The sequence below is a fragment of the Tauraco erythrolophus genome, chromosome 28 (genome assembly GCF_009769465.1).
Source record: "Tauraco erythrolophus isolate bTauEry1 chromosome 28, bTauEry1.pri, whole genome shotgun sequence".
Lineage (NCBI taxonomy): Eukaryota > Metazoa > Chordata > Aves > Musophagiformes > Musophagidae > Tauraco > Tauraco erythrolophus.
In genome coordinates this window covers 4,952,488-4,980,351 of record NC_141492.1, presented here as the reverse complement: position 1 = coordinate 4,980,351, position 27,864 = coordinate 4,952,488, and the positions used below count along the sequence as shown (strand labels likewise).

The following is a 27,864-nucleotide window of genomic DNA, read 5'->3' as shown; positions in this document are numbered from 1 at the left end:
GACTACATCTCCCAGAGGCCTTTGCGGCAGAGCCGCCGCGCGCGGCCCGCCTCCGCCGGCCGCGGTGCACGGTGGGACGGGCGCTCCAAAATGGACAACCCCCGGGATGCCCCCGGTACGGCTGGTCCCGCGGAGCCTCCCCCGCGCTCTTCCCCGCCGTGCAGCACCGCGGCGGGGCGGGCACCGCGCTCGGCGGCCTCCCCGGCCCGCCCGCGGGAGCCGGGGGGAGGGCGAGCCCTGGGCTGGGCCGCGGCATCATCCCCCGGTGGCGTGGGGGGGGCCCCGAGCGCCGCAGCGCTCATTTCCCCCCTCCTTGTCCCGCAGGGAAGGCGAGCCGGTGGTTCGGGGTCGCGCAGTCCAAGTCGGCCAAGACGAACGTGAACATCCTTCACCAGGAGGAGCTGATCGCGCAGAAGAAGCGAGAAATCGAGGCGAGGCTGGAGCAGCAGGCGAAGCAGAACTACCTGGGCATCCAGCAGCTGCCTCTGCTCGGGGAGTACGTGCGGGTCGCGGGGCTGTTAGGCGGGAGCTGCGCGGGCGGGAAACGGGCGTGTTTGTGGAATGGAACCCCAGGGAAGAGCTCTGCAAAGCCCTTGTGCTTGGAGGGAAGAATGGAACCCAAAGGAAGAGTCCTGCAGAGCTGTTGTGCTTGGAGGGAAGAATGGAACCCAAAGGCAGAGCTCTTGTGCTTGGAGGGATGAGTAGAACCCAAAGGAAGAGCTCTGCAAAGTCCTTGTGCTTGGAGGGATAAATGGAACCCAAGGGATGAGCTCTGCAGAGCTGTTGTGCTTGGAGGGAAGAATGGAACCCAAAGGAAGAGCTCTGCAGAGTTCTTGTGCTTGGAGGGATGAGTGGAACCCAAGGGATGAGCTCTGCAAAGCCCTTGTGCTTGGAGGGAAGAATGGAACCCAAAGGAAGAGTTCTGCAGAGCTCTTGTGCTTGGAGGGAAACACTGAGAAAGCTGGAATTGGTAACTGAGTAAAGGTTAGAACAGGATGCTCACACTGTAATTGGTGTAGCCAGATTTTTCAGAAGCCAGTGAGAGCAGATACGTGCTGACAGCAATCGTGTTTTTAACAGGGTGTTATTACACTTTAATTCTGCTTCCTCTTTGTTATCCTTCTTATGATCGCGACTCCTAAGAGTTAGCACAGTTCTCCAGTTAAATGCTGGTTCTTGGAAGTAGTGCAACAAAGCAGAAATACTGTTTCAGCAGAGTAGTAAACAAGCCAGGTGGAGAGCGTGGGTCAGCGCTGTGAGCAGCAGGCTGAAAGGTCCTGGTGCTTTGGGAAAGCTAGGTGTGTTTGCAGCATTAGGTGAGAGAGATGACTGGTTTTTGGCATTTGTCTTGTGCTCTGCTCAAAATGCACGAGGGGAGGTGGGGAGGATGATGAGTGCCATCACCGACTTGTTTTTTTTTTTTTCCTGTTCAGAGATGACGGAGCTGACAGTGAAGCCTGCGTTTCCAACAAGTTTGTTAATGATGGCAGTTTCCTCCAGCAGTTTCTCAAGCTGCAGAAGGAAAAGTCAAGCACGGGTAGGTCGACTTCTGAGCAGCAGGAGGCCTTCCTTCTCCTGGTGGTACCCGCTTTGCGTGAGCTGTCTCTGTGTATGCTCGTTTAGAAACCCAGCTATGAGCTGTTACCAGTACGAGTAAGTTCTAAAGCGATGATGACTTTTAAATTTGGGTTAAAAATCTTTCTCCCAGATGCGGTAGGGAGGCTTGCCCTCTTTCTCCCTCTAGGTGCTGTAAAGACAAGCATCTCTCTTCTAGCTTGAACCTCACGCTGTAAAAACCATCACAACTTCCCTTTTGCAGCTTTTACCAGTCAGTGTCTTTAACTTACTCTGAAAATAAGGGCCTGTTGCAGCTGTCTCACTGCCTGAGTTGTTGTTTGTAACTGAGATGAAAACAGTAAGGATGCACAGGAATTATTTTCCCCTCGTTCTTTTCTAAGAACCTCCCCCAGGTTCTACTAATAACTCGGCAAACGCTTCTGCGCCAAATGCTGGGAAGAAGCCTATGCTGTTCGGGAAGCGCCCGGGTCAGGTCCTGAGCAGCATGCTGCACCAAGCGAAGCACTACTCCCATTCCAAACAGACCCCGGTCGTTAACCGCCTCAGTGTGTTTCAGTCGCCAGATGAAGATGAGGAGGAAGACTATGAGCAGTGGTTGGAAATCAAAGGTAAATGGCTCCTTGTACTACGTTGTTTGTTTTGGGGCGCAGGTCTGCTTACCCTAGTGATGAGAGCTGAGTGTGGGAACAGAGTTCTCTCAATACTTTTTCTCAGTGAAGGGTTGGGTTGTTTTTTTTTTCCTTACTCTGTGAATTGGAATTCTTAACACAGTTCTTGTGTGCAGACTTCTGCATCACGAAACATAAATGACACCGGTTAACACTGGTGGACTCCTCCAAAGCCAGCTTCAGCAGAAAAGCTGAAGACTGAATCCTGTTAGATATTACCCAGCCTGATGAGTCACTCACCAGGGTCTGTTTTGTGCCTGGGGAGATCTGTTTTCTCCGAGTTACCAAGCCAAGCACTTGACCAGCCTGTAAATCTCTGTGGAAAATAATCTGCAGAGAAGAAATACATTCCGCTCTTCATGGAGCGTGATTGTTTGCTAATTGTAAGAATTCTGCTTTTGTACAATTGCAGTCTGTTACGGCTGGTGCTGAGTTCTCTAGAATGTATGTAGGTATAACGCTTGTATTTAAAATGGAATTTTAGTTTTTTAAATGATAGAAAATGAAAAGCCCTCGGTTTAGGAGCGGCTGTGTAGGGGGAAAAATTGTGTTAATAAGATGATGTGTAATGCACGGAACTCTGACCAGTTCCTGTCTCTTTGCAAAGTTTCATTAGAGAATCTCCCCTCTAGGTCTGGACTGCTTTAGGTAGGATAGAAAACCAATGAAGAACATTACAGTGCTTAAATAACCAAGTTTCTCTGGATAACCTAGGCTAGGAAGCCAGAAGGCAGATTTGCTTAATAATCTGAATTTCACGCGTGCGTATTAATGGAGTATAAAATGAGATGGGAGTTGCAAAGTAAGTCACGCTGAGCTTTGTGTCATAACTTATTCCATTATGTGTTTACAAAACCATCTCTGGCTGTTTCTGGTGGGATTTATGAAAGCACAATCTTAGCCAGCCTGAGCTGAAGGGCGAAACGCACTGCAGGAATGTGAGAAATACCCACTGGCTGCAGAGGGCAAGGACAGAGTGTGGACCCTTAATTTAAAGGTCGTGGGTTTGAATCTAGATCAGTGTGGACAGCTCTGCTCCTGAGTGCTCTTTGTTCAGCACCATACCCAAAATATTGTGTGTAGACAAATGCCTGGGTTTAGTTCTCATTAAACGTGTCCTGCAGCAGCTCCGTAAGTGCTGTCAGCGGGTTCCTTTCGTGGCGCAGAAACCAAAATACAGTTTCTTGGAGACTGAGCTCTCCTCTTGTCTCTGGTGGGATTCCCTCCAAGCGAGGGCTGAGACATGGGCATATGCCAGTGGGAAGAGGTACATGCTCCGGGAACACAATCTGTCTCTGCTCTCTGGGTACAGAGCGATGTCTTGGGAACTGGAATCTTGAGTGAGCAATGTGGTTGTTAAAACCAAATTCCTGTTCCTCCTCTTCATGTGTTCTGTGTGGAGTAGAATTGTCAGGAGCAAATTATGGTGCAGTTGAAGTTGCACCCTAAACTGTGGTGATCCAAACCTTAGACTTTTCCTTGCAGGAAAAATCTAGACAAAATATTAACTGCCTGCTAGGGGGACGCAGAGGCTGACAGTAACCTGGGGATTGTAATTTGTACAGCTGTGTAAGACTGGATCCCCCATTTCATCCTTTTTCTTCCCATTCCCGTTCTACTTTTGTCTGCCGCCGTGGTTCTTAGAAGTAATGTACCTGTTGCCTGTTTGGTGTGTGAGTTGAACCCCAGTACTGACAGCCTGCTTAAAGTTTTACCCCCAGAGGATGCGGAGACCCGGCAAGTGGTGGAAAAGCTGGCTAGGTTCGTGGCTGAAGGGGGACCAGAATTAGAGAAGGTGGCTATGGAAGACTACAAGGATAACCCAGCGTTTTCGTAAGTGTGGTGATGACTCTTGTCTCTCAAAGCAGGACGCTGTCTCTCTGTGGGAGAAAAACATCAGCCTCGTGTGTATGGTTCTCGTCAAGTTGAGTTTAATTAACCGTTTGGTGGGTTTGAGCTTTGGTACGAGTAATTGTCTTGTAGCTGGGGAAGCTGAGGCAGAAAGCGGTGCTGTGATGGTGCTGAGGAGGCGGATCAGCTGGAGTTAGGGACACAGCCTGGGAGGTCTGGCTGCCTGTGCAGCGTAGGGGGATGCTGGACTCCATCTCAGAGCTGGTTCTGTCTCCTCTGCCATGGACGTGCTGTGCGGCTCTGGACAGAGGATTCCCTCTTATATCAGAAGAGGCTGTTATTTATTTGCCTTCAAGTGACACGAAAAATTTGGATGCAAGTCCTTAGATTGAAGCTATGTGTGTTTATGCATGCCCAAGACTTTGTAATCCACATTTTAAGTGCATTCTGAGTAATTTATCTCTTGTGTTTTTTGGTTTTGAGCTGTTTCTATCCCAGAGTATTAATGTTTGTATAACTGTTGCTGATGTGTATTTTTTGCCCCTTTTTTTCCTCCATCTCCGCCCTAGGTTTTTGCATGATAAGAACAGCAGAGAATTCCTTTACTACAGAAAGAAAGTGGCAGAGATAAGAAAAGAGAATCAAAGTTCTCAGGCATCCTCTTCTCAGAAAGGTAATTATGGCTGGGATCTGGAGAAATGAATTGCATGAGTTCCATTTGACTCGTCTCTCTGTAACTGCTTGTTAGGTCTGTTCTGGAAACAGCTGGAGTAGATATTTGTCAATCTGCTACCTGTAAATAAAATTTCAGAATGGAAGGAGATGGTGATCAAACTGTTTTGCCCAAAATGGTTGCTTCCCGAGCCCACGGCATGCTGTGCCATGCTCTATGCAACGGGCTCTTGAAAGAGTTTTTTCCTTGTATTTCTCCAAAATACTTAACAAAGCGGACTAAAACAATTCTCCAATTTGTGTGTTCTGGAAAGTGTTTCAGCCCTGAAAGAGCATTTAGCAAAAGTGTTTTTTCTCAGGTGTTGTTTGATTTGTTATAAATTAAAATTATTGGCTGGTTTGTTTGTCGAACGTAATCCCCGTTTCTGCTGCCGTTTCCTTATCTGAAGCTGTTATTTTCTGCTTGGAATATAAAACCTTGCAAGTAAGAGACTGTGTTTTCAGGTAGGAGAACAGCAGAAGTGGATGATCTGTCAATAGACAGACCGTGTGGGCAGCAGAATCTGGTTAATTGTGTTGAAACAAATTATTTAGTGGGCGAAGCGTGGTCTGTGGGCCAGGCATTTATTGTTTCTAGTCCAGCCTCTGCTTCAGGCCGCCTGTGTGGCCCTGGAGAATCACCCAGCCTCTCCATGTCAGCTTCCTTTGCCGTGGAAAAGGAGTCTTAGTGCAATTCAGCTGTCACCAGCTCGAACAAATCGTGGTGTAATAGGCTGTAGGCTGAAAGAGCTTGTCACCGATACCAGCTAACTGATCCAGCAGTTTGGAAGCTAAGCAGTATTGTCCGTACTTTACAGGTGTGGAATATTGAAGCATGGAAAGGTTCTGACTTGTCCATGGCTTAGAATCATGTCTTCTGCCTCCTGGTCCTGTGCCAGCACGCTGGAGTACTGGCACTGGTACTGTGCAGGTAGCAAATGTCATATAAGGCTGTCGTGGCTAAATAACCTATTTGCCTGGCTCCTTATAAGCATGGAATATGCTTAAAATATTAATGATCAGAGCCTTCTCCGTGCCCTTGGGCTAAGGCTGTGGTAGCCACCTCTTGCAGGTGAGGATTGGGATTGTTCCACGGAGGATTTCCTCTGTCCTACACCCCGTCCCTAAGACTGGCCAGCAGGTCTCTAGTGGTACAGTGGGATTTACGGTGCAATATTCATTTTCCACTTTTTCTGAGGCCTTCCTGTTGCTCCCGGGGACGTCGGTGGCAAAGTCTTTAACTAAAATAATTGTGAGTGCTGAGGTGTAACGCTATGGAGAAGCGCCTGGCACGGGAGGAAGCAGCCTTCCTCTGCAGTAGAGAGAAACAAGGGTCCGTCCTTGGAGACAAAAGCTGGTTTGTCTGTTAATCTGCTCCCATCTGGCTCCTGGCACAGGGGAAGCTGATGTGTGAATGGGCACTCCTCTGGTTACAGAGTTGTACAACCTCATGCAATACCATGTTTTTGTGATATAAACTCTATGACTGTTTATGTGTAATGTTTCTAAAAATTAAACTCGACCTTTTGCCCTTATTCTGCTCTTGGGGTTCTTAGAACAGATAGGCTTTGACTGTTGCTTGTGTGAGTTGGGCCCAGTACTGACAGCCTGCTTAAAGTTTCACCCCCAGACGACGAAGAGACAAAGAACTCTGCTGAGAAACTGGCCAGGTTCATAGCAGACGGGGGTCCCGAGGTGGAAGCTATTGCCTTGCAGAACAACCGAGAGAACCATGCTTTCAGGTAACAGAAGAAACCTGCTGCTCAGTGTACTGGGAAGGGGGGGATGTGGGGGGGTTTGTTTTTTTAAAGGGGGAATAATAGACAGTGCTGTGGTAAGTCTGAAGCGACAAGGACAGTGCACTTACAGCAACGTACGTTACATTCTCAAGCTCCAGGATTTAAGCAAGGCGCAGAGCAAGGAATTTGCCTCCTCCGAAATTTATTTGACTTCCACCCCTCCTCACCTGCTTCCTGTTGCAACCCACTGGTATAATTCTGACCCTTATGCTTTTCCCCGGAGCCGTGTTTGGGTGGGGGCCCTCCTCCAGCGCTCATACCGCCGCTCTCCAGTTAATTTCCTGGGTTACTCTTTCCGCAGCGTCGTCACTAACGTACGGGTAGCACTGCATTAGGTCCCCCTTTGGAATATCTTTTCCAGCCTCTCAGATGTGAGTTGTCCTCTTCAGTGCTCACTGACAGCTGTTTAAAGCCTCCCTTTGGTCTCATCCGTGTTTCATTTTTGTGCTTTTACAAACGATTTGGTGCGTTCCCTGAAAACGGAGTGGGGCTTGGCGAGATGTATTTTGTTGCTGATGTTTTGGTGGTTTATTGGCTGCCTTCTGGCCCTCTGGGGTGTTCCTCTTGTGTTGTGGATTATATTAGACAGATCTGCTAATATCTGAGCTGTTCATTATTTCCTTTAAAACAACTCTGAACTCACCTGAGCCGCGGTCAAGTTAAACACTGTCTCCTCTGTTAGGATTTCATCAGGTTTGCCACAGAGAGGATCTTGTCCTGCCCTCTGCGACGTCCTGAAGCAATGCTTAATGCTGTTATTTGAGTGGAGAGATGCAAGACAACACTTAGTGAATTTTAAAATATGTTAGAGAGCTGTTTGTGTTTGCCTGTGTGTGTTGTGCAGCGAAGAGAGGTTGTCTCTTAGGTTTTCTTGTGGGACCAGGCACTATCCTGAGGAGAGATTACATCAAGTCTTAAACTAATCCACTAAAAAGGGAAGATTGTAGAGGAGTTAGGAATAGACAGGTCTCTGTGTGGAGTATTTAAACTGGAGCGAGCCCAAAAATGTAATGTGTTTGTAACAAACATGACTGTTGATTTTTTTTTTTTTGGTGTAGCTGCTAGATTGAGGATCGTTCATGTTCTTCCCACAGACACTAAAGAGTTTTATTTTACCCAAAAGGTCAGAGATGCCTATTTCTGGAAGGGGTAGCAAATCAAGCACTGTTTTTTTTGTGGATGAGGGAACAGAAGGTGTAATTAAGCAGCTTGAATAGAGAGCTTGGGAGCAGTTTCTTTAGGCAGTGGTTTGGCATTCCCATTTGTTTTCTTCTGTGAACTGAAACGCGGCATCGTGTGGAGCCCTTGCAGGTTTTCCAGACGTCTTCTGGAAGCCAGGTGAATTCTAGGGGGGAGAAACCTGCGTTTCCACCAATGTAACATGATGCTTTTTAGTACTGTGCATTTATTTGGCACCAAAACCAGCTGTGGTTTGCTCCTGGATGGGAGATTCGCTTCCTGATCCCAAAGGCTTGCAGCCTGCCTTGGCAGAGCCCGCGGAGCCCTGCACTGCGTGCACGTACACACAGGATGGTGCTGGAGAGCAAGGAAGTGTGTGGGAAGTCGTTGCAGGAAGAGAAAAGCCCTCACCAAACTGAGCAATATCCCCTCCCTGCATATGACACATCTGAACTTTCTTTTTTTTTTTTTGTTTTTCCCTGTGTAGGTTTTTATACGAGCCAAACAGCAAAGGCTACAAGTATTACCGGCAGAAACTGGAGGAGTTCCGTAAGGCCAAAACCAGCACTGCGGGTGCCCCCGGGCCTGTCGAGTCCAGTCTGAAAAGGAAGACCAGTCCCGAGGCATCGCCGTCACCTTTGTGCTTACCGTCCTTGCCCCTGCCCTTGCCCTCCCCTTTGCCTTTGCCCCTGCCCTTGCCCGTTCCCTCACCTTTACCTTTGCCTGTTCCCTCGCCTTTGCCCTTGCCCATTCCTTCACCCTCCCCTTTGCCCTTGCCCTTGCCCATTCCCTCACCTTTGCCCTTGCCTGTTCCCTCACCTGTGCCCGTGCCCGTGCCCTCATCCTTGCCCTCACCTTCACCATCATCCTCCACAACTCCACCTGACCAGACAGCTACAACTACTGCTGCAACAGCAACTACAGCCGCTGCTCCGGGCACTACTAAAAAGAAGCGGAAGAGCAGGTGGGGGCCAGAGGAGGACAAGGTTGAGCTGCCTCTCCCACAGCTTGTCCAACAGCTGGATTCTCCCTCCCCTCTTTCAGGTTAGTGGGTCTGTGTTTTGTTTTGAATAACTGTTTTTCCTGGGGAGTGCATTCTACCCCAGCACAGCTGGCTTTGTAAACAGAAAACCCGGCGAGTCTTATCTCTTGTTGTAATCTCCTTGGTTGCCAGTCCCCTATCTTTCAGCTGGGTCTAGCAGCTAACTCTCCCCTGTGTGGAAACCCAGATAAACCACTTTATCTTGCTGACACCAGGGATTGGATCTTATCGTTCTCCAGCTCTCTCTAAAACCCCGCTGTGCTATCGCTCGTTACAGCCTCGGCCTCTGCACTGTTTGGGGCTGTTTCGCTTCAGGAGGAGAGTCTGTCGGAAAACAAATATCAAAGGCTGAACTGTGCTTATTCCCCGTGGTAGGATAAAATCCCTGGGCAGCACTTCCATCTCACTCTAACTGATCAGAAGGCTAAATGGGAATAGCTGTTCCCCAAGTGCTGGCAGGCACAAGTGTAACTTCCAGTTCCAATTTATGCCCTTTTCGGTGCGTTTGATTCCAGGCGCTTGTTCCTCCAGCGTTGAGGCTCGTGCTCCTCTTCCTTCACCTGCCAAGTTCACCCAGGGGGTGCAGCTCTCTTTGAGTGTCAGAAGACAGTTCTTCCAGCTGAGGCACTTCCAGTGAGCGCTCGGAGGCTGGACTCCAGTGGCCCATCTGTGCATGTGCAGAGAGGTGATTAGGCAGGCAGTTAGAGGTGCGTACAGCAATGGAGTCACTCAAGGACAACAGGTGACTGCAGACGTTTAAGGTGGCATCTTTGAATCCTTTGTCCTATTAGTGTGGTGTGGGGAAAGGATGTGAAAAAGAAGAAAGAGAAGACCTAAGATAGAGCAGTTGGTGGTGGCAAACAGAGAATTAATAGTATGAGGCTGCATTCGGGAAAAGTAATAAGTACCTGTCTCAAAAAGGACCTTTTTCAAAAAGCAATAGCAGAACAGATGAAGTGGGACAAGTAGTAGAAAACAAGCTATGATTTTCTGAGCTGCAGGGTGAGACCACAGATAATTCTGAATGCATGGTCATCCTGGACAATTCATTGCTCCAGAAAGTCCATGGGTTTTCTGCTCTGGCTGGGTTTTAGAGCAGATAATTGCTCAGGCATGAATAGCTTTGATTGTTAGGCTGGGCGAGGTGTAGGATTGACTGTACGTGCCGTGCCGTGGTGTCTGTTGACTCTGCAGAGGTCAGGAAGGAAGGACTCTACCTCCTAATCCAGCACTTCAAATGTAGATGAAGAGAGGTTCCAATGTAATCCTGTCCTCTCACAGCCCTGTGCAGAAGTCTTGGCTGCACATCTCTTACGTACAGGAGTTACCAACTTGGATGGCTTATTTGTTCAACCTTGAATTGCTGCTCACAGCAAGGCAGAAATCAGATGCAAAAGTCCTTCCTGATTTTATACCTCTAGAGTAATTTTTTTTTTCTTGCAAACAGTGATGAAGCTGGGCAGGCTCTATCAAAACAAGCATCAGATTCCTTCTTAATTCCTCCTGCTGCAGTGGGGGGGTGGGCTGCAGAGGGGTATCCATGTGCTCATTCCAGCATGCTTCCTGCCTACATCTCCCCTGGCTCTTTTGGCCTCCCCTTAATTAGACAGGGACATGCTCGTTGTGTTCCTGCTCGCTTTCTGCAGGGCTTTGTGTCAAGCAGAAGAAAAGGACAGCAAACACTTTGCCGGGCGTAACAAACCAACCGTTAACGCGCTGTTAATGCTCTGCAGGGGGAAGGATTTTTTGTTTTTATCGAGTTCAGATGGACTAATCCCTTTTTAGAATGAACATCTTCAACCTGACGGGTGAAGAGAATTCCAAATTACACCTCTGGTCCTGTGGAAGGTTAGAGTTTCATGGTATGCTTTGGTACCTAAATATCTACGTCTTAGTCCTTTATCCTTAGCAATTGTTGTGGAATTAGTGGAGGACTGTTCTGGTTCTTTTCCTGTCTACTTTTTGCAATAAATCAGGATTATGGAGAGGAGAAAGTGTAGCCCTTTTGGACAGAAACAAGGCTCCTCTTAAATGTATTGATACCCAGACACTTAACTGCATCCATTCTGCAGGGACTAATACATCTGCAAAGCTGAACAGAACAGCGAGATTGTGATTAGTGAACTCGGGACTAATGGGAAATCACAGGCTGTCATTAGAATTTTCTGAAACTTAATATTGGATTGATTTGGGGCTGATTAGTTTTAATTGAGTAAGGTCTTCAGACTATGAAGCAGAAAACCAGGCACTTCTGTATTGGGATTTCTTCTGCTGTCCTTAAGGGACACTCACTCTTGTTGTAACCAGCTCCTCCTCTTCAGGCATGTGGGAAAGGGATAAACCATCAGGTAGTCTTCTGCCAATGCTGCAGGCACACTGCACCATTAACCCTGTAGGCAATGCTGATGTCATTCAAGGAAAAAAATGTCTTTTTTCCCAGGCCTGCTGAGCATGAGATTGAGAAGCAACTCCTTGTCTTTCGCATAGCATTTGCCTGGTACTAGATCGGTGTAGGGAACTTGGAAATCTTACCTATTTTTGTGCAAATTCATCGACTGATCTTATTTATGAGTAGATTTTTTCAGATGTGGGCTTGGGGTGGAGCTTCGCTTTTACTGTCAACTTTGCCTGTATTGTGATACTTTGGGCCAAGACTACGAAATTATCCCCCCAGCTACGTTTCTGCAGTGATTCCTTCAGCATCTCTCAGCATGAAGTCTGCAGGGCACCAGAGCAGACAGATGAACCAGATGTAGTTGTAGCACGAGGAGGAGCGGTGGCATATGCTTTCTGGGAAGATGCTACAGTCTCACCTTTCTCCTTTAAGGTGGTTAGATATGCTGGCAAGCCACCAGCTCGCGGGGCCTCCAGAGCCATGCCTGGCTCTTAGCCGGAGTGTTTATGCAGTTCAGAACTAAGCCAAAGAGCTGTTGACCTCTGTGAAGGGCACAGAGTCTTCCTCAGTGCATTCAGAGGAAGCTTTCCCATGCCCTGAGACAGGAGGTGAATCTTTGACCGGGGCTGATGCTGAAGTACCCCCAGTCTCACATGACATTTGGGGCCAGATTCTTCTTTACATGGAATGGGCGTCGTGCGTTCATTAAAACTGTTTCTAAATCTCAGTACTCTCTGAGACAGAAATCGAGCTGTTTGTCAAAAATAGATTTTTTTTTTCTATTTGCTCTCATTTCTTGGGAGCTGAAGGTAGCACCAAGCCTGGCTAACACGGCTTCGTGCTTCCATCCTCTTGGAAAACCTCTTGCAGTGTTTTACGTAACTCTTCCTGCAGCGTTGACTCCTGTGCAGAGGCTGTAGCTGTGCGAGGGAGGGTGGATGTGCTGTTTTATCTTCTCCTCGGCAGGCTGGAGTTACGGAAGCGCTTTCCAATCCTGGAGTGCTCAGCCAAAAGTGGATGGAAAAGGAGGGGAGATAAGAGGGCTCAGATCAATTGCCCTGAGTGCCAGTAAGAGGAAGGGAGATGACGACCCCTGGGGCCTAATTAGCACGCTGTGTAGACATTTGGTGTCGTGAACGATGAGCCTATTATTATTGGGCTTCATAATTAATAGATAATGAATAATTAATGAAGCATCATTTAACTGTAGTCTGGACTTACATTCAGATGGAGGGTTTTGCAGTCATTAGGAAGAAATCCTTTTCCTTGTATTGAAAAATGCAATGCGCTTTCAAGTGCGGTTGTGTGTCTTCTTTTAATGCCTTAAATATTTAACTGCTGGGATCTGAGCTCTGAGGTGCCTTGGAGGGGAGCTGCCAGCCCTGCTCAATATAGATGAACCCAGTTTGCAAGGCAATCTCCGTTGTAAATCTCTTTTTTTGCAGCCCCAGCAGCGTTTCTATTACTTTTTCATGGCGCAGCAGTTACGAATGGGCTTCCTTTTCCCCCCCTCTCTCTTTCCTTTAACTTACCCTTTGAACTCAGAGTGCCCCGTGGCCATTTTAAATCAGTAGGTGCCCTGCCCAGGCATTATTAGATGCATATCTAATTTCAGAGCTTATCTGATAAAACAGCAAAAAGCATTCCAAAGGAGGAGCTTCCAAAAGGGGGTGCTGCTGATAAAGGAGGATACATCAATGGGCTTGTCAAGCAGAGACTTAAAATGCCCCCTCTTTGAAAGCAGGGGCCACTTTCAGCAATGCTGCTCGTGAGTCTGTAGATGAGAGACTAAAGTCTCCTTGGGGAATGGCGACTTCCAAAAGCAGCATCATGCTCGTGGCTTTATTCTAACGTGGTCATTTGCTTTTCCTTTTGAATGAAGTTGCTGTTTACATAGTAATCAGCAGACACCGACGTGCACAGATTGGACAATATGCTGACAGGCTCAGGTCTGCTGGGGACTCAGTTGTGAATAATTAAGTGTCGCTCTTTGCGATGGCTGGGGTTCATGAAACCTTAGGAGGAGAATTAATCTTAAGGAGGAAGGAGTTTTAAAGCCTGGTGTAGCGGATCGCCGTGCAGCGTGACCTCCGAGGGCGTGAGACGTGGTTTGCGAGTCTGCCAGCGCGATGTAGGCAGAGCCTTGGGCCACCTCCGAGCTGGCTGGCAAAGGAGGTGTGACCCAGTAGCTTTCCAGCTCCTGTGGTGGTTCTTCAGTTGAGTGTCTCAATGCTGGAACTGGGAAATGAGTGTAAAACTTCACGTGGGGATCTTGAGACAGGGTTTCACTGGTCTTAGCAGCTGTCTCAGATTTTTGAAAGTCTTTTAACCTGTGCTTGTTACAGTTCAGGACCTGAAGGGTCTTGGTTATGAAAAAGGGAAACCGGTTGGTTTGGTGGGTGTGACGGAGCTCTCCGAAGCCCAGAAGAAACAGCTGAAGGAGCAGCAGGAGGTAATGCCCTGAAATTATTTCTGAATTCGTATCGTGTTGCAGCATGGCTGGGTTAGATGGGAAAACGGAGGTGGAGGTAGCAAAGGAACTTTCCCAGTGGCCCAGAAATAAACCTCTAGGATTTGTGCTGAATGCCTGAGAACCATGTGATGCTGCAGTCAGCAGAAATATCCGAGGACTTTGGGGAATATGAATTAAGCCAGCCAATTGCTGTCCTACCAGACTAAAACCCCAAATCTATAAGGTCTGTTGTGTCACATCTGCAGCTGGTTACGTATTGCTGCAGCCACAGGGAGAAGGTGAGTGGCTACTCGGAGGCTTTGGGGAAACGAGAGCAAAATTGGCTTTTGCCAGAAGGTGAGGGTGATGTTTGAACTGCGTGGGGATGCTCAGCTGGCAGCGGTCCTCGGTGTTAATATCAAGGTACTTCTGTTGGAGGAACGAGCACATAATGCTCCTGTTTGAGCCGAGAAACGAGCGGCTCAGATCGAGCAACAGCAGTGCCTGTTGGGATTTGTAGTTGGCACAACCTGGATGCTGTGTGGCACCGGGGTGGGCGCGGGCTCCGCTGCCAGTGAGCGGCTTGTCTTGCTCAGCGCGCTGTTGCATCCCTTCCCTAGATGCAGCAGATGTATGACATGATCATGAAGCACAAGCGAGCCATGCAGGAGATGCAGATGATGTGGGAGAAGGCAATTCAGCAGCACCAGCATGGCTATGACAGCGATGAAGAGGTGGACAGTGAGCTGGGCACGTGGGAGCACCAGCTTCGACGCATGGAGATGGACAAGACGCGAGGTGCGTGGGGAGCGAACGTCCCGCTCCGTGTTTGTGCAAAGGCCTCTGGAGGGAGATGTCTGGGATCACGTCGTGGGCTTGGGAGTTGCAGGGTCACTTTTTCCTGGCCTGTGCTGTGGCTTCTGCCTGTAGAGTGGAGATAATAACCGTCTGTTGCTGTGAGGTTTCACGCTTCGCAAAACCTCTGCATGTCCAAGGCAAAGAGCGCTACGTGATCGCTGTTTTCTCTCGTCTGTGTCTTGGGCAGAGTGGGCTGAGCAGCTGACCCAGATGGGCAGAGGGAAACATTTCATTGGAGACTTTCTGCCACCTGACGAGCTGGAGAAATTCATGGAGACGTTCAAGGCATTGAAGGTGAAAATAGCAGAGACATCCCAGGGCTCTGGCAATGCTTCAGACTTGTCCCGTAGCAGCGAGGGAAAGATCTCGAGCGTGCTCAGCCCTCTGTCGCAGCAGTTAGCTACCTTGCAGCCTCAAGGTGCTCCTGTAGGGAACATGGGGTTAGTTTCTTGCTCTTTGTAGAGGGAATGGCTGTAGCAAATTAGAGAACAGACTGTTGGGACAGTTTGGGGTTAGCTGACGTTACAGACGAGCCTCTCAGACTCCCCACCATTTGTCTGCTATCCCTGTTTAGGATAAGTGGTTGCTGATGCCAAGCAAGGAAAATTTGAATTTTTATCCAGACGACTGCAGTAAAGTGAAAATATAAACCCTACAAAAAGCTTATGCAAAGCACTTCAATACCTGCCAATTCTTCCTAAACTGTAGAACTTCTTGATGCTGGCGCATCCCTCGTAGTGTTTTCATGTAACCAGCATGGGGTCTGATGTTCCCTGGAGATCCTGGCTTAAATAAGAACTGTATCTGAAGCTTGATTCAGTGAGCAACTTTAAATTCAGGAGCTAAATATTTCTTAGCTTAATCTCACAGTAGCATTCCCTGCTTCTTGCAGATTATGTTACAGGGCTGTGCAGTGCTTTATCATTTACCCATTTTCTTCTCTGTGGTGGTGCAGAACTGGAATCCCAAGAAATCGGGCTAGTTATTAATTGTTTGCAAGAACCATCCTCACTTTGAGTAGCTGAAGCTGCCTTTCCCCTCCTCTGACCCACAAAGATAGGTGCATATGAAAAATAACCAACGCCACCTTTTGTGTCTCTGCAGGAAGGACGTGAGCCGGATTATTCCGAATACAAAGAGTTCAAACTGACTGTGGAAAACATAGGTTATCAAATGCTAATGAAGATGGGCTGGAAGGAAGGCGAGGGACTTGGCTCAGATGGACAGGGGATTAAAAACCCAGTCAGCAAGTAAGCAGAGTTCTTCTTCTATTGATTTAGTCCTTTCCTCTTGGGCTGATAATTGATGCTCCTACCCCAGCCTGCTGGAAGCAGCCATGATGAATGTGACTGTAATTCATCACTCCGGCAGAATATGGAATCCTTGCAGCAAAGGAGGAAAATAGTTTCTGGTTTCTTTGGGGTTCCCTCCCCCCAGGGCCTGGGTTTGTTACTTTAGCTCAGGCAGGAGGTGCGATGCGAGCCAAGCGTTTCTACTCTCAATTCCCATAGTGCCTTCTCCTGAGGGGTGCCCCTTCTCCTGAGGGGTGCCCCTTCTCCCCAATTTCCCCATCTATAAAATGAAGATAACCTGTGTGAGGATGAAGTCGTGTCTTTCAGGTCATACTGAAGTATTAAAGATGCCTTTTGCATCCGAAGCACTGTTGGTGCTGGCGAGTCCCTGGCGTACTGTGGCTGAAAGGGGATTACCAGTGTTTGCTGCTGCTGGACCTGGGTTTGAAAGATGTTTCAGTGCAGATCAGAGCGCTTTGTGTGTGATCGTGCAACTGTCTTGATGTCACTCTTTTGCACAGAAGTTTTCTGATTTGATCACACTTTGTAAGATAAAGCTTTATGAGAGTTCTATCCAAAAATAGATGAGCATCTCTTTTTAGGTGGATCATCTGTTGGTAACATATGCTGAAGTTCAAAACCAAATATTGGGGATAGGAAATACTCTGAATTGTTTTTTTAGCGTTAGGTCCTTTTAGAAGTAACAGTTTTTTGTTACTGCACAATAGAAAACATCTCTACAAAGCACTTTCTGCTCGTCTTTCGCGAGAAGATCTCTCTGGCAACGTGCTGGTTGGTCCAAAGAAGTCCTGTGGTAAAAGATCACTGGGATCAGAACAGCAAGGCTTGCCAACAAGAGGGGGAAGGCAGTTGCTGTCCACCACAGGGGTGTGATTTGCTTGGGCTCCACCATCTCTGATGTTCTTAGAATGGATATGAAGGTGCTGCTGCAGATGGAAGGGAATTCCTTCTGCTTTTGGGCTCTTCTGGAGTGAAGGAGCAGGAGACAGGCACGCTGCTGCACCATTCTGTGTGCCTCCAGCCAGTGAGGCACAAACCAAGGCGTTGGGTTTCCAAAGGTTACTCTGCCAGGCAGAGCGGCGTTCAGCAGGGAGGTGTCCGAAGCGTGGATGCTGTTTCTGTTCCAGCGAAGCGAACACACGTTGATGCTCCTGCTTCCACCTAACGATGGATTCGGGAGGGCAGCGTAGGAACGTGGCCAATGCAGGGAGTTGCTCAGTAGTCGCTGTCTGTCTCGATGCAGCACGCGCTGCGTGGTGACACCCGGTGCTCCCTGATGCTCCTTCTTGGAGCAGGGATTTCTGGTGAAGAGGGGGGTGACCTGTCACACCTGCTTACCCCAGAGACTTTGTTCCCTCTTTCCACGCAGGGGCACGACCGCTGTGGATGGAGCCGGTTTTGGCATCGACCGTCCCGCTGAGCTCACCAAGGAGGATGATGAGTACGAGGCATTCCGTAAACGGATGATGCTCGCCTATCGCTTCCGACCAAATCCATTGGTAAGGTGGTCCTGAACCCGGAGCAGACACAGGGACAAACACTTTGAGGCATCTGTGCATATCTTGTAAGGGTGGGAGTGTTCCCAGTGCTCAGCTGAGGGAACAAATCCTGTGAAAGTTTCTCTTCGATCCTGTTCTCATGCCGAATCAAATTCCCGCTACCAAAACATCCCTGGATGCACAGGTTTCCTTGCTATGATTTTTTTTTTTTTAATACAAAAGCCCCTGGTTAAATTTTATGTGCCACATACAAAGTATAAACTCGGTGTGCAAAGGAAGGGGATGGGTTGTCTGCAAATCCAGGGTTTATTTTTAATAATTGTTTTCCTGGTTGCAAAAGGCTTGTAGGTTCGTGTTTGCCTCGGTCACATCCAGCATGCCAGCACACCTAGAAAGCTGCATTTGTAATTTTTGATGGGAAACCTGAGGTTTCCCTGTCAGAAATGTCACGTTTCAGTGGCTTTTTCAGACAATTAAGCTCAGATGCTCATTGTTCTGTGAAGACAGCAATTTTGATCAATTTTCTCTTGTTCTTCCCCACAGAACAATCCACGACGACCTTACTACTGAGGATGTTTTTGGGACAATGTCTTTTTCCAAACAATCGTAATTTTACTGTGAAATGTTACGAAACTGCATTATCATTCTCTTATTTGCTAATATTGTAAAACTTATGGAAGCCACAATACCATCTCTCACCCAGAAGAAAGGCCGTCGTGCCCACTCGAGTGGCATGACGTCCGTGTCGGAACAAGACCTGGGTGGGATTCGGAGAGGAGAGCAGGTGAGAGCGGAGATCTTGGCGCGGTGCCCTGCTGCCAGGGGAAGGGTAGCACCAAAGATACCAGTAGGAATAGTTCAGGGACTCCATCCGTGCTTAGCTCGGTGCCACGTTAGAAAGAATGAATTTTTTGCGTAACGGCAGAGCCTCGGTTGTTCGGATACGCAGCTCGTGCTGCTCTGGGGTTGCTTTTTTTGTTTGTTTGTTTGTTTTAAATTGCAAATACAACAAGAGACTGTCTACCCCTCACCTTTTGGGGCTATTGCTCCCTGAAGAACTGGGTTCCCACGGTGTCACGACGCCAGAAGTAGAGTCTGACCTTGAACTGACATTGCAGAACCCATGCCTGGTTGTTTTCCTCCACCCTGAGGAAGATGAGGCTTGGATCGGTGCGGAGCGTGGCTGCAGGGGCTGAGGGGCCAGGGCGGGTTCGCTCAGCCTCGGAGGTGAGAGCCTCTTGGTTTTTTGAACACTAAGTTCACTCCCGGCATCCCAGCGAAGCAAGAGACTTGCCAACACTCTCTGTGGCTTGGGGCGAGGAAGAACTAAGCCTTCACACGTGTTTGGATTTTGTTGTCATAAGAAACCCCCCTACGGATACAAATTTTCTTCCTTCAGTCTGTAAATAAAATAAAACTCATTTCTTCCTTAGTTTTAATCCCTGAATTTTTGGAAAGAGTGGGTTTTCATAGGCCGAGAGGCTGCTCTGGATCTCTTTCCTTCCACACATCTTAGAGAAAACAAAGTGAGGTTGGTTGGTTTGGTTTCTTTTGTGTTTTGTTTTCCCCCAGTCCGAATACTTGACGTGTTATTCTCTTTTGTTAACTTTTCTTAACAATGTAGAGTCAAGGACTTGGCTTTCAATAAAAACATGTGAAACAATAAATTCAGGAGAGCTTCATTCTGAGAAAAAACAAAATCCCTGAGCACCTGACAAACACACAGCGTTCCTGGGGAGCACGTGGTGTGCCAGCACGTCCTGTCCCTCGCCACAGCTTGTCCACGGGGATGTGACGCTTGGGATGGCGAATCAGCGTGGTGGTAATGGTGGCAGATGGAGAAATAAAGGACGCAGTGCTGCCCGGTCTCGGTTCCTGGCTGGCAGAAGCCAGAGCTGCTGAGCTGGTTGTCCCAAATTGCCAGAGTCCGGAGCCCCATGGGGCTGAGGCTGGGCTGCCCATTTCCCTGCAGGAATAGGGGCTCACGGGGAGAGTGGAGACATTTTCAGTCTCTTTTTCTTCCAGGTGTGTGTAGTTTGACATCTTTGGTCTTCCTGAGCCCCTTCTCTTGGTAACTGTGTCCATCAATAGGTGCTTTTCTCTGCTCTTTTTTTTATTTTTTCTTGTGTCGTTGTAAGTCATGCCCTGTTCCCCGTGCCCTGCGGGCAGGAGTCAGTTCCGCAGGACCGCGGCGTGCCCGGTCCCCCTTCTCGCCAGCGTCGGCTACAAAATGGGGATTTTGTCTTCAGAAACCAAATCAGATGGGTGGCTGCTGTGGCGTTGCCCAGCAGGTCACCGAGAAAGAGAAAATTCCCAGTGCCCGCCGTGCAAAGGCCGTGCCAGCTACCCAGATGATGTAAAAACACCAGTGACTGAGCACGAGTGCCCGTGGTGAGCGTGGCACAGGGAGGCACCCTGGAATCACCCAGCTGGGTTCAGCGTTTGGAAGATCTGAAGGTTACTGCTTCGAGTCACCCCAGGTTTCACCCCCCCGTTTGCTTTTTTAAGGGCGTTTCGCAGCTTTCCGTACGTCTCCCTGGCCGCGTGCGGCTGGTGGGTGGTTTCTCGGTCGCAAAGCCACGTCTCCTTGTTGAGCCCTGGAGACTGAACCCTCCCGTTGCTGTAGGCTGAACCAGCTCCTAACGAGCCTTTCCTCCTAACGAGCCTTTCCACGCTGACGGTGCGTTCAGAGTCCGTCCCGCGCGGAGCGATGACGAACGAGCCCCGGGCAAAGTGCGGGGCGGCCAGTTCGGCCCCCGGACTCTGAAGCAAGAGGGCAAGAGTGACGTGAGACAGTTGGTGAAGGCTTTGGGAGGAAGAGGAGAGGTTGAGCGGCTGCCTTGGGGTCTGCTGAGAGACGTGGAAGTTCGGAAGTGTGTGCCCGGTTCTGGAGCACTGAGCCAGGTCTCTCCCCAGGCTGGTGGGGAGGTAAATGTTGGTGTTTTGAGCCGAGAGGAGGAGGAGGTGGGGGAAACGCTGGGCTCCCAGCTGGGCGCAGAGACCTTGAAACTCCGGCTCTCTGCTCGGTTCAATTCATTATTAAAGGCAGGGATGAAGTGTTGGCTTTCATGTGCTTCGCTCCTTCTCTCTTCCTCTTCCAGATCTGAAGAGGTGCGTCCTCATGGCTCTTTGGAGTACTTAAGGTTTCCAGAATGAATTGGAAAAAAAAAAACCCACAACATTCCCTGAGCTTTCAAAGCCTCTTCTCGAATGGTTTTCTCCTTCCCCCGCAGCCCTTAGCGCTGTTTTCTCAAGGCAGCCCGTGAGCACAGAGACCGGCACGGATCGTCATACGGACACACGCGTGTTCGGCTGCTGCGTGCTCCCCCCCGGCCCCCCGAGCCTTCCTCCCGGGCAGCTCTGGCGCTTTAAGGGCGCTGCCTGTTTGCCGGCAGCGGGGCCAAAGTCCACGGGCTCCGGTGGCTCCGGCAGCCGGGGATGCAGCTCCCCGCCGTGCCGGGCGCCCTCGCCCCTTCCCTGCTCGCCATCCCTGTGGCCCTCGGCATCAATGGCGCGACCGCCCTGGCAGAGTGAGTGGGGGGCCGGGACAAAGCTCTGGGGCCGGGATGCTGTGGTTTAGCTCAGGGCAGGGCGCTGCGTCCTGTTCTCTGCTGGTCCTGGATGCTGGATCCAGTCTGGGACTGGGGGAGAGCATCTGGTCCAGCCCAGGACAAGGATCTGTCCAAGGAGCCATCCCACCTGGGATGGGCCGCTGGGTGCCATCCGGACCTGGAGAGTGGGAAATGGTGCCCAGGGCAGGGTCCTGGGTCCCTCCTGGGGCTGTGAGGGTCAGTGTGGTCCAGCCCAGGGCAGGGGGCTCGATCCAGGGGCTCCTGCCCCAGCCGAAGCCGTGGAAAGGCTGCTGGGGGCTGGGACTTTGCCGACGTGGTTCATGGCTGCCGTCGTGACTTTTAAATCCTGTTATCAGCGAAGGGCTGTGCCGCAGCGCCGCTGGGGCTCATTGCACAGCCCGGGCCGTAACGGGGCTCGCCCACAGCCCACATCCCCAGGCAACAGGGTGCTCAGTGCTTCCCTGATTTATCAGCATCCCCTCCAGCCACCTGGCCCCAGCGCAGGGGGACAGGACCCCCAGGCCAGAGGGACAGGACCCCCGACACTGTGTCCCCCCTCCGGACACGGCCGTGCCTCCTGGGGCACTGGGGACCCCTCCAAGCCCCATCTCCCCCTCCCAGACCGACCCACTTGGCAACTCAGCCGCTGGTGTGTCCCGGCGTGGCCGATGCCACCCTTCCATGCCGCTGTCGTCATCGCCGCCGTCGTGCCACCTGAGAACAGCCCCACTTTCAGTTTTACTCCCCGGCGGTGCCCCCGCCCCAGCCGGCCGTCGCCCTTGCATCGGGGGGGGTTGGTACCAGCCTCAGCTCCCCGGGGAGCCAGCCGGAGCCTCACCACTTCCCGACGTGCGTTATTGCTCTCCAACCCATAACCACAGCTCCGGCTGGCTACTTTTATTCCCAGTCTCATGCCCCGGGACCTGCCAGCTGTGGGATTTCCCCTCATGTCCTCCCATGGCTTCGCTTTCTGTCTGTTTGTCATGCCAGGCCCCTTCACCCTCCTCTTCCCATTCCTTAGATGTTTCTTTTTACAGCTCATTTCTGCTTTGCTCTCGCAGCAGGAAGGGCTTTTCCCAAACTTTTCTTAACGGCAGAGCCGGGGCTCTCCAACCACCTGATAAACTTTCCTTCCAGATCCCTCCATTATCATTCCCACCTTTTCGGTCTCCTCTTTCCCTTCCATCCCGCACGGCCCCGCACCATCACAGCCCAGATCTCCGGGATCCATCACTATGAAATCCGCAGCCCTTCCGCACGACGTGGCACCGGGTGAAACCCATGCCAGCCTCCCCCCAAACTGAAGCCTGCAACAGTATTCCCCTGCCCAGGCATTGCGGGGGGATGTGGAGGGGGTACGTCACCTTGTTTCTTAATTAGCCCCTGCTAATTAGCCCACTGAGGGCCTCAAAGCCCCTCAGCCTGGCAGGGTGAGCTGGGTGCCCTGAGCGTGGCACCCCACGGTGCTGCCACACGTCGGTGCGTCCCGAGGCCGGTCACACACACGGTCGCATCCTGCGGTGAGCGGAGGAGCCCGGCGTTGTGCTGCTCCGCCGCAGCATCCGTATGTGAATTTGGAATCAATCATCGTGTGGAAGTAATTAGTTGTGTAGCAATTAATTATACACTAGTAATAATGCACTTAGGCGGCGACACTTCAATTATTTGATTGTTTTGAGGGTTTTTTCCGGAGTGTCTGTGTTGGGTTTGGATGTTTTAGTGCACGCGGTGGGGACGAGCTCGGCCTCGCTCAGCGCCGCCGTGACGCCCATCGTGTCCCCGGGCGCGGGGTCCAGCCACTGTCCCCATCCCGGTCCCTGTGCCCTGGGAGAGCAATTCCGCCCGCACAAGGCAAACACGAGCCGCTGTCGCAGCCTCCTGGAAGGCGCCGGGAGCTGTTCTCGGCGGGGTGGCCCCGGGGCGGGGGGACAGTTGGCCCCTCGTCCCCAGTCGGTGCGTCGGCTGTGCTGTGCCAGGGAGTGCTCAGGCTGGGAATTGGGTGTTTCTCCAGGAAAAGCTGTTAATGCCGGAGTCTGTGCGGACAGAAAGCCGCGACTTTGCCTTTTCTTTGTAATGGGGTTCGAGGCTGGAGTGACACGTACTGCAACGTTTTCCATGTTTCCTCCAGAAGTATCGGCCAGACCGGAGCTGTAGCTCTTCCAGCTGATGCAGGCGCTTCTTGGTGGGGATGCGACAAGCTCAGGATAGATTTCCCTGCAACTTCTTCGCTTTCTTAGGACACGTTTTCAGTATCTGTCTCCTCGTTACCGATTTGCTTTGTAATCGGTTCCTCCGGTCTCTTGTAACAGTGGCCCATCGCCGTGGCCAGGAGAGGAGAGGGATGGCCACTCTGGGGCTTCCCCCTGGCCTGCCGCAGGAGCCGCGGCGAGGCAGCCCCTGCCCCATCCATGCCTGGATGTCAGATCCAGCCTTCCCGCAGCCTTCCCCTCCCCGGGGTTATTTCTGACCCTGGAGGAGCCGTTTCCCCTTCCCAAAGGATGGGCAGCACCTTGTGCCACCGTGGGACACAGCCTGTGCCGGGGTGCAGGGTCTGATCCTGCCGTTTCCCCTGTTTGGTAGAGACCTGTCAAAATTGGTGGGGGCAAAGGGTGTTTCACCCGGACTGGGGGAAATGGGGCCTCACCCCCCGGCTGTGCCCGGGGTGCCTGAACCCATCCTGCTGTTCCGCAGCAGCCCGCTGGCGCTGATGCTGACAGGGGTGCTGGTGCTCGCCGGCCTCTTCTTCATCATCTTCTTCGTAAGCGGAGTGAGCCACTTCCAGGACCCCCTTTTCTGCGGTGAGTGCCCCCCGGGATGCGGGAACTGATCCCATGCCGGGGGAGGGAGCGGGAAGGGGGGGGATTTGGGGAGAGCCGTGGAACACGCTCCGAGCTGGGACGCTTTCCTGCAGTGTTTGTTGTGTTCTCCTTCACCTCTGCCGTCGACTTGATCATCTCACTGGAGGAGGACGGCTACGTGTCCGGCTTCGCGGAGGTCTACGTCAGAGAGGTACCACCTCACCCCGCCGCGGGCTCTCGCACGCCCCGGCCGTGCAACAAGCAGCCCCGTGCACCCGCGTCGAGCCTGGGTGCTGCTCCTGCTCCCGAAGCTGCTCCTGCCTCAGAGGGACCGTGCACGGAGCAGCCCCGGCTCCCACGGGGTCCCCCGGGATACAATCCGCTCTCTTCCGAACGGGCAGGGCGAGCCCTACCTGCGCACGGCGCATGGCATCATGATCTGTTACTGGGATGGCATCGTCCACTACGGGCTCTACCTCGCCATGATGGCGGCCATCGGCCGGAGGTGAGCGGGGACGGCGGCGGCGAGGAGAGCTCGGAGGGGCTGGTGGGAGTGGGAGGGTCCCGAATGGTGGGGAGGGGAGTTCTGAGCCTGGCAGGGGTCTCTGATCCCGATGTCTCTGCAGAAAGAGCTACAGGAACCTGGGTCTCTTCTGGCTGGGCTCTCTGATGATGAGCATCATCGTCTTCCTCCTTGGGAACCTGATAGGTACGGGGGTGCAGAGGGGGGCTCGGCTCCGCCAGCCGCCGGGGGACAGTGGAGCCATCGAGCCCTTGCTGATCCCTCCAGGCTGCCTCCGCCCCCCTCGTCTGTCCAGTGGCTTTGCTCCCAGGCACTCGCCCCGTGGGCAGAGGAGGAAAGCTTTGACCTGGGGACAAGCAGTGGGTGCCCATCCCGGGCACTGAGCACTCCGCTGTGCCCACCACGTGCTCTCCTTCCCCAGGGAAATACAGCTCTGACCTCAGCCCTGCCTTCCTCCTCAACCTGCCCTACGTCCTCATCCCCATGTGGGCTGGGACGAGGCTCTTCCAGCAGCCCAAGGCCGTGCTGTGCCTCAGCCCCGAGAAGGTGAGCTGGGAGCCGGAGCCAAGACAGGGGCTCAGCGGGAGCTGTGCCGGGAGCCATCAGCCTTATCCCCCTCCCGGGGATGGACCGTGGGGTGCGGAGCCAAAACTATGGAATTTTGGGATTTTCCCTCTCCCAGATTGCAGAGGAGCAACGCAAGCGCCTGTACCAGCGGCCCCAGGACGTGGCACTGGTCCTGCTCCTGCTCCTCACCACTGCGTTCACCTTCTTCAGGGGGATGGTGAGTGCTGGGTCCCCACGAGGGGGTCCCAGAGGGTCTGCCGGGGTCCCAGAGTGGGTGCATCTGCCCCGCACCCACCTCCCCTCCACCCTCTGCATCCCCAGGTGGTTTTGGACTGTCCTGCTGACTCCTGCTTCGAGTACATCTACCAGCACGAGCCGTACCTGCGCGACCCCGTCGCCTACCCCAAAGTGCAGGTGAGTGGGATCAAGGCAGGGCTGGACCCCCCCCACCCCGTGCTGCTGGGGATGGGGTCACCCTCTCCGTGTCCCCCCCCAGATGCTGATCTACATGTTCTACGTCCTCCCCTTCTTCTGCCTCTGCATCTACGGGCTGGTGCTGCCCGGCTGCTCCTGGCTGCCCGACTGGAGCCTGGTGTTTGCCGGAGCCGTGGCACAGGTGAGAGCCGCCCCATCGTCCTTCCCCCGGCTGCGCTGGGGGGGACACGGTGGGACCCCCGGGCTGGGTTTCGGTCCCCAGCCAGGAGACAGCAAGCGGGGAGCCAGGGCTGAGCCTGGGGTGGGGGGGACAGATCCGCACCCGCCACCGCACGTGGAGCGGTTCCCACCGCCGCTGCCGGATAATTACTTTGGCCTCGGTGGATCTTAACGGAGCCGGGGATTCGTTGGACGGAAATAGGCTGGCGCGAGCCCGCAGGTCTATAGATAGGACATGCGGGGTGCACTCCTGCCAAGCACCCTTTGGTGCCGGGTGGGCTGCACCGCGCCAGCGCGTCGCTGCCAGAACCCCCTTCCTCCCCAGTGCCACCCCCTGCCCTGTGTCCCCAGGCTCAGTTCTCCCACCTGGGCTCCTCGCTGCACCCCCGCACGCCCTTCCCCTACCAGACCCCCGAAGATGTCTGGTGGAGCTTCCTCCTCCTCAACATCCTCTACGCGTTGGGCCCCCAACTCCTGGCCTACCGCTGCCTGCGCTGCCCGGCCTTCTTCCTGCCCGCTGCTCCGGCCACCTTCCACATGGGCAAGAAGCACCAGTGACTGTCCTGCCCGCCCCGGGGGGCTGCTGTCCATCTCCCCTCTCCCCAGTGCCAGAGCAGCTGGAGCAGTCCCTGTGGTGGGACGTGGCTGGCAGAGGTGTCCCCAGGGATGCTCCAGTCCCCGCCGTGTCCCCCAGCACTGGAGGGGACCCCAGGGTGCCCTGTTGGGGCATCGCTGCAGCCACAGCCCTGCCCTTGGCTGGGCATGGTGGGGTTGCGCTGGCGGGGGGCTGCGGGAGCCGGGGTCCCCTCCCAGTGGGTCCCTGGGACCTGTGGGGGCCCGGTCCCACCCCAGTGCTCCCTGCCACGCTGGAAGGGCACAGGAGCAAGGACCGTGCCAGGAAAATACTGTTTACAAAATAAAGGAGCAAGAAATCCGGCTTCTGGGCTCATGTCTGTGCTCCGGCCGGGACGTCACTCCCGTGCCAGCGGCGGGGGCACCGCACCGGCCCCCCACGTCATCCACCGGGGCCTCTGCCCGGTGCGGAGCCGGGAGGAGCTGCCAGACTTTGCCCCCTCCTGCGCTTTGGGGTGCGGGGGCTGGGGGGGCTCCTGCTGCCTGCGCTGCCCCCGCTGCGGAGGCTCCGGGTCGGGCTGGGAGGGGGGAGCTGGGGGAAGGGGAGCACGGGTGGGCAGGGGGGTGGGTAGGGGGGCATGAACACGGGGGGGGCGATGCACATGGGTGGGTGCAGGGGTGCACACGGGTTGGGGGGTGCTGGCAGTGGGTCGGGGCTGCCCTCACGGGGCCGGGGAGGGTTTTATCCGGTAAAACTCCTTTTATCCCGCGGGTTCCCCACCCGCAGCCCGGGCCGGGGGTACCGGGCAGTACTGGGGGGTACCGGGGGGCCGGTACCGGTGCCGGGCGGGCCGGTGACCTTGGCGAGCCGGCGGCCCTGCGCAGCGCCGGGAGCCGGGGCAGGGCCGGGCCGAACTCCCGGTGCCGCCCCCTGCGCGGAGCCGCACCGGCAGCACCGGCGGCACCGGAGCGCTCCTGCGGCCGGGCCCCTCCCGCGGGCCGGCACCGGCGCCCCCGGAGACACGGTGAGTGCGGGGGGGGCTGCGGCGGCGGCGGCTCCGCTCGCTGCGGTGCTGCCGCGGGGAGCCGGGACGGGACCCCCGGTACCGGCACCCCGGGCGGGGGCTGCTCCCGGAGAGGGGGGGGAGGCGGTGGCCGGGCCGGTTCCCCCCGCGCTGCGCTGCCCGTTCCCGGGCACCGGCGTCCCGCAGCCCCGGGGCTGCCGCCGCAGTGTCCCGCACTGCAACACCGCACCGGCCCCGGGGCCGCCGGCGGGGGAGGGTCGGGACTGCCGCGCTCCCCCTGCCCCGACCGGGCACCGGGACCCCCGGAGGGGTCTGCCCCGCTCCCCCTGCCCCGACCGGGCACCAGGACCCCCGGAGGGGAGCTGTCCCTCTCCCCCTGCCCCGACCGGGCACCGGGACCCCCGGAGGGGTCTGCCCCGCTCCCCCTGCCCCGACCGGGCACCGGGACCCCCGGGGGGAGCTGTCCCTCTCCCCCTGCCCCACCGCCAAGCCCCGGCTCCCCTTCCCCAGCCCTACGGAGGGGCTGGTCCTCGTAGCGGGGGGGACCCCCCCCAGGCCCCGGCTGGGGTCTGGGGCACCCCCGAGAGCACAGGGCTCAGGCCTCAGCCCCGCAGTGCACAGGGGGATCGCAGCCCCCCGGGGAGCAGGGGCGGCGAGGGGGGAGTCTGGCACACGTATCCCCCAGCTGTCCCCAGGGAAGGGGGGACACGGCTGGGGGGGCTTCGGGGGGCTCCGGCAGCCGCAGCCCACCCCCGCGCCATCAGTTCGGTTTCCAGATGTGCCGGCGCTGACATCAATAACTCACGA

At 53.6% G+C, this 27,864-nt stretch overlaps 2 protein-coding genes across 3 annotated transcripts; both read left to right on the top strand.

Moving 5' to 3' along the window:
* The first annotated feature begins 84 nt into the window (after nucleotides 1-84).
* SUGP1 (SURP and G-patch domain containing 1) lies at nucleotides 85-19,027 on the top strand. Of its 2 annotated transcripts, XM_086627723.1 has the most exons (15): nucleotides 85-115; nucleotides 325-496; nucleotides 1,434-1,537; nucleotides 1,959-2,186; nucleotides 3,956-4,079; nucleotides 4,667-4,770; nucleotides 6,427-6,550; nucleotides 8,274-8,487; nucleotides 8,677-8,830; nucleotides 13,569-13,675; nucleotides 14,296-14,473; nucleotides 14,721-14,827; nucleotides 15,638-15,783; nucleotides 17,216-17,345; nucleotides 17,889-19,027. In XM_086627723.1, the coding sequence occupies exons 1-15, from the start codon at nucleotides 91-93 to the stop codon at nucleotides 17,913-17,915; spliced, it is 1,944 nt and encodes a 647-aa protein (XP_086483849.1). In that variant the 5' UTR covers nucleotides 85-90; the 3' UTR covers nucleotides 17,916-19,027. The 2 variants fall into 2 exon arrangements, with proteins under 2 accessions (XP_086483849.1, XP_086483848.1); XM_086627722.1 differs by having other exon boundaries at nucleotides 8,274-8,830.
* Nucleotides 19,028-20,783: 1,756 nt separating this feature from the next.
* On the top strand, nucleotides 20,784-26,017 carry TM6SF2 (transmembrane 6 superfamily member 2). Its single transcript, XM_086627937.1, has 10 exons — nucleotides 20,784-20,875; nucleotides 23,609-23,715; nucleotides 23,829-23,926; nucleotides 24,117-24,220; nucleotides 24,342-24,424; nucleotides 24,660-24,784; nucleotides 24,921-25,022; nucleotides 25,127-25,219; nucleotides 25,302-25,421; nucleotides 25,811-26,017. Exons 1-10 carry the CDS (start codon nucleotides 20,784-20,786, stop codon nucleotides 26,015-26,017), a joined length of 1,131 nt encoding a protein of 376 aa, XP_086484063.1.
* Nucleotides 26,018-27,864: the final 1,847 nt, after the last annotated feature.

What these genes read in the sequence shown, in the direction of transcription:
- SUGP1 (XM_086627722.1), top strand. Translation starts at nt 91, where the DNA reads ATGGACAACCCCCGGGATGCCCCCG. An exon ending in AGCTGAAGGAGCAGCAGGAG is followed by an intron (nt 13,676 to 14,295) that starts GTAATGCCCTGA and finishes TCCCTTCCCTAG; the next exon opens with ATGCAGCAGATGTATGACAT. An exon ending in ATTAAAAACCCAGTCAGCAA is followed by an intron (nt 15,784 to 17,215) that starts GTAAGCAGAGTT and finishes CTTTCCACGCAG; the next exon opens with GGGCACGACCGCTGTGGATG.
- TM6SF2 (XM_086627937.1), top strand. Translation starts at nt 20,784, where the DNA reads ATGCAGCTCCCCGCCGTGCCGGGCGCCCTCGCCCCTTCCCTGCTCGCC. An exon ending in CCTCCTTGGGAACCTGATAG is followed by an intron (nt 24,425 to 24,659) that starts GTACGGGGGTGC and finishes CTCCTTCCCCAG; the next exon opens with GGAAATACAGCTCTGACCTC. An exon ending in TTGCCGGAGCCGTGGCACAG is followed by an intron (nt 25,422 to 25,810) that starts GTGAGAGCCGCC and finishes CTGTGTCCCCAG; the next exon opens with GCTCAGTTCTCCCACCTGGG.